At 41.0% G+C, this 11,909-nt stretch overlaps 1 protein-coding gene across 10 annotated transcripts in view; it reads right to left on the bottom strand.

Annotated features, from left to right (window-relative positions):
- Positions 1-11,275, bottom strand: part of il15l (interleukin 15, like) — a 16,448-nt gene extending 5,173 nt beyond the window's left edge. The window contains exons 1-7 of one of the 10 annotated variants that reach the window (XM_046074924.1): positions 11,053-11,275; positions 10,924-10,942; positions 9,847-9,959; positions 7,947-8,072; positions 6,885-7,353; positions 3,189-3,236; positions 759-893 (exon numbers count right to left, since the gene is read on the bottom strand). In XM_046074924.1, the coding sequence (XP_045930880.1) occupies positions 759-893; positions 3,189-3,236; positions 6,885-7,031 (330 nt within the window). In that variant the 5' untranslated portion in view covers positions 7,032-7,353; positions 7,947-8,072; positions 9,847-9,959; positions 10,924-10,942; positions 11,053-11,275. Of the gene's footprint in view, positions 1-758; positions 894-3,188; positions 3,237-6,884; positions 7,354-7,709; positions 7,846-7,946; positions 8,073-9,846; positions 9,960-10,923; positions 10,943-11,052 lie in introns of those variants that run through there. The other 9 variants (XM_046074927.1, XM_046074926.1, XM_046074928.1 and 6 more) reach the window with 9 other exon arrangements.
- Between the last annotated feature and the right edge of the window lie 634 nt (positions 11,276-11,909).

Genomic DNA, 11,909 nt, shown 5'->3' with positions numbered 1-11,909 from the left:
CGCTCGCTACTTTACACACACTGTTCTACAAGCTGCACGCTCGCTACTTTACACTGTTCTACAAGCTGCACGCTCGCTACTTTACACACACTGTTCTACAAGCTGCACGCTCGCTACTTTACACTGTTCTACAAGCTGCACGCTTGCTACTTTACACTGTTCAACAAGCTGCACGCTCGCTACTTTACACTGTTCTACAAGCTGCACGCTCACTACTTTACACTGTTCTACAAGCTGCACGCTCGCTACTTTACACTGTTCAACAAGCTGCACGCTCGCTACTTTACACTGTTCAACAAGCTGCACGCTCGCTACTTTACACTGTTCTACAAGCTGCACGCTCACTACTTTACACTGGAGCAAAGGGTCATTTCTTCAGTGTTGTCACATGAAAAGATTACAAAAATGTGAGGGGTGGACTCACTTTGGTGAGATTCTGTATATCAGATAGGGATATCATAAACTACAGCTAAATATAATATTATTTTTGGTTAAATGTTCAGGTCACCATGTTATTGCTGAGATATTGACACTTCTGGGCCACAAATCACAACAGGATGGTTGGATATCATTTTAAAAGCCCAAACATAATTAATTAAAATGTAGAGAAACTCTGTAATTGACATATTTGTTAATATAAGAAGTAAGAAAATATCTCTCCTACCACTTTAAATTAGCAGTTTGCATTATTGTGATCCTAAAGTGCTCTTTATAATGATGTAAGCGTTCACCTTAGACCAACATTGATAAATCCTTACCTGGTTGAACTTTGACGCTAGTGTTGTAAGGCTGATGTTTAAAGTGAAACGAGGAAGTATTCTAACAGTCCTCCACTCTTCAATGAGGACTTTAATTTCGTCAGCAAAACACTTCAGGGTTGAGCTGGGGCAATTCTGCGAGCGAGAGAGAGAGAGTGAGAGAGAGAGAGAGAGAGAGGAACACACCAGCCATAATCTCATTACACAGACAAGGAGCCTCATGCAACACGTACAGATTAAATTTTAGGTGTCTAATGGATGGCGTTCCTCAGTTTCTACAGAAAAACAGCCATACAGGCCGACCGTGCAGCAGCTTATTAGGACCCATATATTTGGTTTTTGTGGCCATACGATGGGAGCAAATTCAGGTTAGTACAGCGACAAAGTCCTTCTAATGAGGTGATGTGGTGGATGGATGTGTCAAACAAATCCAGGACTTTAATCCAGCAGACAGAGGTTCGAGTCCCGTGTGGAACCAAGAAACCATTGAGTTATTTAAAGTTAAATAACTTTAGGAGACTTACATAATGTAGTCATTTGAACCCAAACCACTCTCTTTTCTTTAACCAAACCACATAGACCTAAACCTCAAACTGCGACCGTTTCGCAATGATAACATAGTATTTAACGTCATTAAAGGACTTATGTAACGTACTTCAGGTCAGGTAGGCCTGTCACTGGACTGGTACCTTCCTACAGTCATAAATATTTTATTATTATCGAGTCATTTTGACGTTAAGGTTTGAGGACGCCTTGGGTTTTCTCATAATTTTGTCTGCGGGGCAAACAGTTATATACACAAGTGGTCCAAACGTGTACAGATATTCTGCCTTTCTCATTTGACTTAATTTATAGATGATTCCAATATGAGCGAAAATAAACTACAACCTAACTGATTTTCCATTCTCCATATCATCATCACCGCTTTACTGAGGGTTTTGTGATTCTTATTGGCACATTTTGTCCAGGTGAACATCCTCCATTATAACACCTGAGTGTAACATCACCTGCTGCATGATACATCTCACATTAGTTATGGGCTGCTTTACTTTTTTAGCACCTACCCATCTCAAACCTTTGTCTCTTTGCCTGTCACAGTACGGCGCTGCTCTGAGGACACGTCGCCGGCAGCTGTATTAATATTTTAGAATTGTTTTGGGTCCTCTAATACGAAGACTTACTCTACAAAACCGGCAGCTAGATTTATTATGCCAATGATCAAACCTCATGAACACACAGTTGTGTGAATCTGACTTGAAACACTGAACACAGAAAAGAAGTAAAGAGGTTTAGAATAAGAGGATAAGAATAACTGAAGCCACTTGATTAAAGAGGGACAGCGTGTGGAGAATATTTTCACATCTACCTTGTGAATTAAGGGTTTATTCCCACCAAACCAGAGCTGGTGATCGCTGGACAAGGGGAAAACTGACCAAGACAGTTTTGGTGAGACTTATTTTGTTTCTGTAAAGAGAAAAACTTGAATTCTGACATGTACGGTTGCATTTTTCTGTTTGATGAGGAAAACAGGGATAAGAATGTTCCCTTTCTTGACATTTTGTGAGTTTATTTTGTTTGTCAGACTAAAAAAGAGCTAGTAGAAAACTACTGCACAAAGTGGTATTATTACAAAAGTCTTGATCTCCTGCATTGGCTATTTCAGTCTTATAAAGTTTAACCAGCTACAGAAAACTGCATATACAGTGCCAACATATTTATATATTCTAGTTTTGGACTACAGATGAACCCAGACCTTGACCAGAGTACATTAGTGAAATGTTGTGACATAAGTAACTTCATAAGCTAAACATTTATGCAGCCTGTGCTCGTTCCTTTTCTGTCAGAACACACACACACAGTGTTTTACTGCAGTGATTAAGCAGCTGAGGACCTTTGTCTTCGTGTGTGATAAGACAAACAGGACATTTCATTAGAGTGAGTAATAACATACAGATGGTTGACAAATGAAAGGAAAAAGCTGAATGAAATAGAAGAGAACCATCAAATGCAGATGCTTCGTGCAGCAGGGCTCGCTGAACATGATTTGAATAAAATGCTTTTACAGTCGCCAGATCTCAACCCAGTCTCACACCTTTAGAGCAGCTAAAGACAATCACACTCTCCACCACCATCTCCTGACCTGATTGAATAAATCAAAACAACTAATTGTCACATTTATAATTCGCTCTTTAACCTATCCTAATTAGTGGCGGGCCTCCGTGTCCAGGGACCCACTCCAGAGCTAAGCCAGATCTAATCCACATGTTATCTTAACCCTGAGCCACTGTTTTTGTGGAGAGTATATCATCCCTCCCATGGACACTTGGCAAGGAGGTCTGAAGCTGTTCTTGTATCTTTACTGAAACACTTCATGTTGCTTTTCCTTTTCATTTGCCACCCCCTCTGTCAGAGCTCTAAAGAAGCTCATACCTGGTAGTCATCGATGGTGGGCGTGTACAGTCTGCAGTCCACCGACTTCTGAAGAGAAAGAGAAAGTTAGTAGCTCTACACGTGCACAGCTAAATATTTAGCACTTAACAGGTATTACAAGTTTGACTTGTATTACTTCTGTGCTTAAATACTTTATCACACACTTCAGTGTGATCTGATAATAGTGTGACACTAGGGGACTTTCTGAAACTGCTGGCTACTCAATACCTTCTTCCTTCTTCTTCCTGTCATGCGGAGGGTCCGCCATATTGAGCGCCATCCCAAACCAGCGAGGGCGCAGTGGGAGTGGGTTGTTAAACCCTCCACAACACAACACAGCCCACAGTTAGGCTGTACTGCGAAAATCTTCATCCAAAACTAAATAGCCTACATTAAACTAACCTACTCTGTAGCCCGCGTTTATCTTATTACTGTATTATTGTATTTTTGTATTACTGTCTAAGAGGGGCCTAAGCACATCGTGAGCATTGTACAATCCAGAGTCAAATTCCAAATTTCAAAGAAAGCTGATTGTGATTCTGATTAAACGACTGGATAATAGAACATGACACAACGATCACAAAACAAGCAACAAAGAACAATCGTTAAGTCTTTATACATTCTAACTGTTTTAAATTCTTCAGACTATATAATGCTTCAATATAATGTTTCATTTCTTTTCTAATGTTGTATTTGTGAATGTAGGCCTAACGTTTTATTAAATGAGATAAAGAGGTTCAAATAGGCTTTTCTTTTATAGTGAATATCAATCTTTCCATAGAAGAATATAATATTTATTTTTCGTAAATATCTAAAGTCATAGTTTAATATTTGAAATCTAACCAAAATTATTTGGTTCATGAACAAACACAATATGAATGACAAATGCTTTCAACTTTTCCTCAACATCAATGCTGAATTTTAACACAACTGTTGTTTATTTGATCCACGTATTAAAGCAGCGAGTGCAGCGGTAACATCAGATCCTATTTAAACTTTAAACCCTACGCGGATTAGGGAGCTCGATTTGGCTGTGAGGGAGTCTCTGACCAGACTTCACTCTAATGATGAAACAGCTGGATATACAGTAACAGGTGGAAGAGGAAGTCTGCCAAAAGTGACAACCAGCTATTTCAAAACTAGGAAACAAAAGCTGATTGCTCACTTCAACCTGAAAACATTGATTAGTGCCTCCTTCACTTTGTGGACTTGTTGCGCTGCTGCGTCCTCATGTTTGAAATAATTGGTTTGAAACGAGTGGCTGTTTACCAGGTTGGGAGTCTAATGAAAGATGCAACCGAGTTGCAATATGGGAAATGTAGTGTTTTGGGATCTTGACCCACACTAGTGAATGTCTCACTAGAAACAGGAATGATGGCTAAAACTACAGTATGAAAAGGCACAGAGGCCTCTGATTTTTCTTCCATCCTATACACACAAGATATTAAATGACATCTTGTTTCTACAAGATAATACTGACAAGATGAAAGAAAGACTTGTTCACAAAATAGGGACTTTGAGGCTCTGTAAAAAAATAGGGTACAAATAACAAAGGGTAAGAAATAAATTACCCTACCCATCAACCAAGGGTGTATTTTTCACACATCACTCACTGTTCAATATCCTAAGTTTGTCTCACTCACTTTTATTATGGCAGGGTTTTTTCCCCTTCTGTCCAGCCACCATCCTACAGACGAGAGAAAATCTGACTTGAGTGCCCCTTTAGTCATAACCCCACGCTCACTGCAATAAGCTTAATGAGCAGCAGCAAGCGGTGCGGCGACTGTTTAAATCCCAGTGCTCACCTACAAAGCCCTTAATGGTCAGGAACCAGCTTAGAGCTCATCGTCCATTATTACGCCACCAGAGCACTGGTTACTTTAGTTCCTACAGGGTCCAAAGCTCAAAGCTCCTCTCCTGTGGAACCAGGTTCCAGTTTGGGTTCAGGAGGCAGACACCATCTCCACATTTAAGAGTAGGCTGAAGACTTTCCTCTTTGATAAAGCTTATAGTTAGGGCTGCAGCTTCTGTTTAAAGTACCTCTCTCTTGGCATCCTGGTGTGGTTGACAAGCTGCACTGAGGCTGACAAAAAGACACTACAGAGAGTTGTTAAATCAGCTCAGCACACCCAGCTGCCTTCTCTCCATCCTTTCCACCACATGCCTGCTCATGTTGGGTATAATAAAAGTTAATACTATTTTATCTAGATTGGTATTTTACATTGTGCTTTGAAGACATCAGTTAAAGACAAGACAGTAACTGTTGCATTTTTACTACAGTGCTCTGGGATCAGAGGGTATATCTGTAAAGGGACTTTAAAGTAGTGCTTTAACACAGGGGTGTACTTTTTGTTACGCTACCATTAGATGTGCGCTGACGATACAGTCGTCCATGTATCTGGCAAAACCTGTGATGATGTTGTAGATCAGCGAACCAAAAAGTGTCAGCTTGGCTTTACGCCTCCTGTTTGACACTAAACAACAAGAAAATCTGTTTTTCTATTAAAAAGCTATCTGAAACAGAATCCCTGAATGTTAAAATTAAAGGTGAGCTTATTGAACAAGTAGTGAGGTATCCCAGCTAAATTTTAATAGTCACACTAAAAAGATTTGCAAAACGACTAAGGCTAACCTTACCTGTTTTAAGATGATAAGACAATGCTTGACATCTGATTGCGCCTTGATGTTTCTAAATTCAGTGATACTTTCTCATCTGTCTTATGGATTAACTACCTGTCAGTCTGTAATTAAATCTCTGGAGTGACTTTAACTACCTGTTGAAATGTTTAAAGTTGAAATGTTTAAATGGACGTGCTCCTCAACCTCTCTGTAAGTAGCAGCAGATCCACCAGAGCAGCTTCGAGCGGCGATTGTAAAGCTTCATCTTGCAAAACTTCTTTTACTCAGACGGCCTTTTCTGTGAAAGTCTTGGAACTTGCTACCTGAAAACTTGAAAACTGCGTCACCAGTTTTAAAGGAGAGGCCAAGTCTACTGTAGTTACTGTTAAATGTTTTGATTTACTCATTTTACCTCCTCTTATCTTGTGTAATTTACACACATCGGATTGCTGTTTTCAGTTTATCTATGTTAGCTTCATCGGTCCCTAATAAAAAAATAATAACAATAATTACGGAAACCACAATAACCAATTTTATCATAATTTCTTTGCTAGATTTGCTTCCATTTGTGTTGCTTTTTAACATGAACAAAAATCACAAAATCATTGCAGGTTATGATAATATTACTTAGAACTTAAGGCTCTGGGAAACTGCTGCCAGTACAACTTCAGCAGCACATCCGTCCTCAGGTATTTCACAGCCGAACACCTCTGCTTCATTCTAACAAGACGAGAATGAGCTTCCACAGCCTGGAAGCATTGGCATTTGTGTTGCAACATTAAAACTATATTATGTAAGTCATCTCCAATAAAGATGTAGTGAAAATAAATGTTGCTTCCCCATAATAATGTATTTAATGATCACTTTTAATGATTTCAGAGTTGAATCAGAAACTTGAGAAATGATTAAAAACAATCAATAAATCACTTGCAAACAGTGCTGAGAGGTTTGTGCACCTCTTGGGTTAACAGTTAATTAAAATGTTAAATCGTGTTTAAAACCATCTGAGCAGGATAAGATGTATTCTCAGTTAAGTGTGTTTTGAGATAATAAAAAGAGAGAAGAAGGAACTCTTACCAAGCTGGGGGCTAGTTTGACGAGGACTTTGACCTGTCTGAGGATGTCTCGAGTGCAGGGTTTGGCAGCCAGTTGCGGCGGCAGCAGGGAGAGCAGACAGACCAAACACAGATACACACTCGCGAAAGCTGGCCTCCCTCTCAGCATGGCATGGGCATGATAACCTGCATCATCTGCATCACATTATCCTCCGCCGTCTCGCACTACTACATCCTCGAGGAGATAAACAGCCTCGGTGTTCAAGATTCAGCCTTTAAGTTCAAATCGGTCACAGATGGGAGATTTTGTCCACATTAGACGCTCCACTGAGCAACAAGCAAATGTTCCTGTAATCCTACAAGAGGCCAGTTTGGATCCCAGACCAGCTGAGAAAATCTGGTCTACAGCAAATGGTTCAGTCTCCTGCAGATGTTGAGGTGCTCCAAGCAAGGCGCTAGCCTCCAGAAGGCTGAGAGACGTTGTGAAGCAGCTGGGTAACAGAACAGATCAGTCAACATTTCTCAGGAAGCTTTAAAGTTGTGATAACAAAAGCACATTTTTGGTAAGGATGAGTTCATTGAACGACACGCCTAAATACTTGAAAGTAGCTCCAAAAGTGGTCAAAACTTCCCACATGATCACAATTACATCTTACACTCCTCCAGTCGACTGCAGGAGCAGATTACAAAAAAATGCAAGAAACTCACACAAAAAAACAACTACAACCATGAAGTTTAAAAAAATTTAAAAATGGTTGAAATCTAAAAAACCCTCAAAACCAAATTCCCGTAGAGAAACAAACAGCTTATCTTGGTGTGTTTCAGTAAATGTGTCTCCTCAGGTCACCTGTTGTTTAACTTTAAACTTGTCTCATGTAGAGCCGAGTAGTAAATCCCAGAAAAAGGAGAGAGAGTTTCCCTCCACCAGGACTTCACCACAGAGCTTTCCTCTGCCCTGCTCTCGTTGTCCTCTCCGTCTCCCTTGTGTCACTTTCCTCTTTCTTGCCCTCCTCTTTTCACTTTCTGACTCCTCCCATTCCTCCTCCTCTGCTAGATCTCAGTTAGACTCTGTTTCAGTTCCCACCTCTTTCCGAGCACAGTCTCCTCTGCAGCTCATTCCTCTTCATTTCTTTGACTTCTTTATCTCGCCCTCCAACTCTCCAACTTCTCCTTCCTCATTTTTTGAACGAGTAATTTCCTCAGCAAAGCCCTGCGGGGAGTGAAAGCTACTTAAATCACCCAGACGTTGTGTCATTTTCTGTTAGTTAATGTAAATGTTACATGACAGTACCCATCACCCCACTGGAACACTGCACTCCCACAATGCAGGGTTTCTTGTGGATTCTGAAGTCTCCAAAACTAGAACGGGGGCCAGAGTCCTCAGCTATTACTCATATCTATATAAAATAGATATGAGTAAACTGGAAAAATTATTGACTTTTCATTTGCAGCTAGAAAGTAAACATTTTGTTATATTTAAAATAATCACTTCTTATCCTCTTCACAATATAATTTTCAATTCAATTCAGCTTTATTGGTGTGAATATTGCCAACACTACAAATAAATTACAAAAGAAATTTCATAAAGTAAACTCCAGACTCCAGAACTCAGCTGCCAGGCTTTTAACCAGAACAAAGAAATACGACCACATTACTCCTGTTTTAGCTTCATTACACTGGCTCTACACTGCATATTCTCCTGCTTACTCCGGTTTCAAAAAACATGTTAGGTTCTCCAGTCAGTTGTGGATTTTTCTACATTCCCGCGGTACACATTGGAAAAAATTCCACAAATGCTTAAAGGGGAAGTCACATAAGTAACATTACTCATCTGCAATACCCATTTCACATGTACACATTTGGGGGTTTTGGGATATGATTTTACAAAACACAAATGTAAAAATACATATTTGTGGATCATAGAACACATTTGTGGATTGTCTTCTGTGGGTTACAAAGAAGTCCAAAAAAAACTTCCTTGACTAAGAAAACAATCATTACCACAGAGTCAGCTGGTTATCTACCACCCGACCTTGTTCGCGTCGAAAATCAACGTCCCCATAACCACAATAACTCGCTCTAATTCCTGTATTTTTAATTGTAGGCTAATTTATTGTGCTGCATGCTGCTCAGTCAGCTCTCCACTCGCAACGTGCGCATGCAGCGCAATAAATTAGCCTACAATATATTAGACATTTGTCACTTTCCCCCTGATGAGCTGATCTGTTGCTAGTTGCTTTTTAGATGAAGTTGCTGTGGATCTGAAAGAGGGTAGGACGGGACATAATGTGTCAGGAAACTGTGGTTATATTTTCATTTTTGGATCAAAATTATTGCTGGGAACAATTCAGTAGTCGCTGGAAATGGATCCCTACAGAATTCTATACACTTGGAATCCATCCATTGTCAACCGCTTACCCTGCGTACAGGGTGACGGGGGGCTGACATTGGGCGAAAGACGGGGTACATCCTGGACAGGTCACCAGTCCATTGCAGCGCCGCTCACACCTAACGACAATTTAAGCCGTGTGTCTTTGGATGGTGGGAGGAAGCCGGCGCACCCGGAGAGAACATGCAAACACCACACAGAAAGGCCGGGGCAACAGGGGTTTGAACCCACGACCTTCTTGCAGTGAGGCAACAGTGCTAACCACCGCATCACCGTGCCACCCCAGAACAAAGGTGCTTGGTTTATTTCTTGTTTCTCACATGTTTCCCCACCCCTTTCTGTCTGTGCGTGTTTGTGTGTTCGGGCGTGACGGCAATCTGGGCACCGGTCTTCAATCATCTACCGCAGCTCAGATACTCCAGACACACTGTGACTCGTCGCCATGTTATTCTAACCCTTTGTAGTAGAGTACCTCAGGCCATCTCTTGTCTTCTTGTCAGTCTTGTTTCCACAAACACTACTTTCCAGAGTAACATTTCCTTTTTTGCCTCAAGACTGCTGTGTGTTTGCCAGCGACTTCACATTCTGAATGTACCTGAAGCGGACTTCCCTGCTCACGCCGAGCTTGACCTGTCTTCAGCAACTCTGCAGATTCCATCATAAAGTGTTAACTTTTCTCCTGTGCTCTGTATCTGCTCTTGGGCCTGCCTGTTGAAAAAACATATTCTTAGAGACTTTACGAAGTAGCGCGCTGGAAATGTAATGTGTTTTACAGGAGCTCTGTACGAGCCTCTTGCCCGGGTACAGTGATTTCTTTGAGTGTTATTGTGATATTGCCAGGCAACCAGTGAAGACTCCAGGAAGTTTTTGCACCTTAACCATAGTATGGTGGGGGGTTTTGTTTTGTAAGGCGCAAACACATGTGTATAATGTATTACTTAGTGCAGTTCATCAATCAGCTGCCGCACAGACATGAGAATAGTATCAATCTTCAAGATCCTCAAAACTCAGTATCAAGAAAGCAATGAAGCGAACTGTCAAACTATTCGTTTACCATTTGATTTGTATCTGGTATCTGATTTGGATCAGGAGAAACGCATGTTGGTGCAGGCATAACTGCATCAGAGCACATAAATCAAAATGTGACACCACCTCGCATGGTGGCTCATTTTGTGAAATGGACTAAAAATGAAATGTGGTTCAGACCTTCATGTTCCCCTCAGAACTGTACCTTTGGTTCATCAGGTCAACATTTTAATGTGTCCAGCACTTTATGACCTGCAGAACTAAATGACATTCTCATCAGCCTCAGGTGTACCTTGTTTTTACTGCTAATTAATTAATGTTAGCATGCTAAACATCAGCATGTTAGCATTGTCATTGTGAGCATTACCATACTGATGTTAGCATTTAGCTCAAAGCAGTGCTGTGATAGAGTACAGCCTCACAGAGCTGCTGTCACGGCTGCAGACTTTGTCTTGTTGTTACACCACTGCTACTTGCTATCATGCCCTCTTGAACATGTTTTGGGGTTTTTTCACACATATTTTCCCTTCACAGTTGCACTTTATTCTGTCCCCTTTCATGCTCATTTACAAAGCACCCTTATCCAGTGACATGCCTGCTAATTTAAATCTGAAGCCTAAGTAATAAAGATAAGTTAAGCTCTTACCTTAGAGCCGCAGAATGAACTGCATGGAGGTCAGTAGAAAAAATAAAAGCATGAAAACTAGGTTCAAAGTCAACATGATGAGAGCAAACCGAAACAGAGTCGCACATATCACAATGATCAAATGTTTACCTCTGCTGCAGCTCTTCAAAAACAGCCACATCGGATTTCTGAAGCTCAGACATGCCTTTATACTGTATGCTCATATGCAACAAACATGCTCACAAACCCTGCAGGTTGTCAGCCAGGTGTGATTAACCTTCTCTTATATGTGCTAGTGTCACATCCGGTCTCTCTTTGCCTCCTTCCAGCCACGTTCCCACTTCCCCAGTCCCCTTCACTGTCGTTATCCACCTGTCCAGCAAATGCCCTCTAACTTCTCCATCTATTCTGGTCATCTCACCGACTCCAGCCACTCCCTTCTGCTCTGCAGAAACCTGCTCACCTGTATCCACTTTCCCTCGTCAGCCCTGCAGTATTTAACCAGCTCATTTTTTTACTTTCCCCTTACCTGATTGTCAATGTTATTGTGTGCATAACTTTCAAGCCCCTGTTACCTACCTGTCTGACGTTTTGTTGTAATTTCTTTGGCCAACCCTTTTTGGATAAGTTTACCTCTTCAGATTGCCTTCGTGTTTAACCCCTGTCTCGCATTCACACCTGCGTGACAGACAGAGACAGAAAGGCACTATCAAACCTCCTGCAAAGTGATTTTGTGACTGTGTAACTGGTTAATAACTAACTCAAAAATGTGACACACGTGTTACATTTCTTGCTTGTGGCCTGTGGATAACCTGGTGGGCAACGTGTGGAGTCGAACAAGATAAAACAAACCACACAGATCAAGAAGACACGCACACACTAAATCCACTAATGCAGCTTGCAGAAAACAATAAATGAAACAAATGATTTCATCAAACTTTCTTATTGTCACTGCTCTGTTAGCTGCAGCTTGTTGGACACTGTGAGTAAATGTACAGTTTAGCACA

Source organism: Micropterus dolomieu, linkage group LG17 (genome assembly GCF_021292245.1).
Source record: "Micropterus dolomieu isolate WLL.071019.BEF.003 ecotype Adirondacks linkage group LG17, ASM2129224v1, whole genome shotgun sequence".
Classification (NCBI taxonomy): domain Eukaryota; kingdom Metazoa; phylum Chordata; class Actinopteri; order Centrarchiformes; family Centrarchidae; genus Micropterus; species Micropterus dolomieu.
The sequence above is the reverse complement of the archived record's forward strand: the minus strand, read 5'-3'. Positions and strand labels throughout refer to the sequence as shown.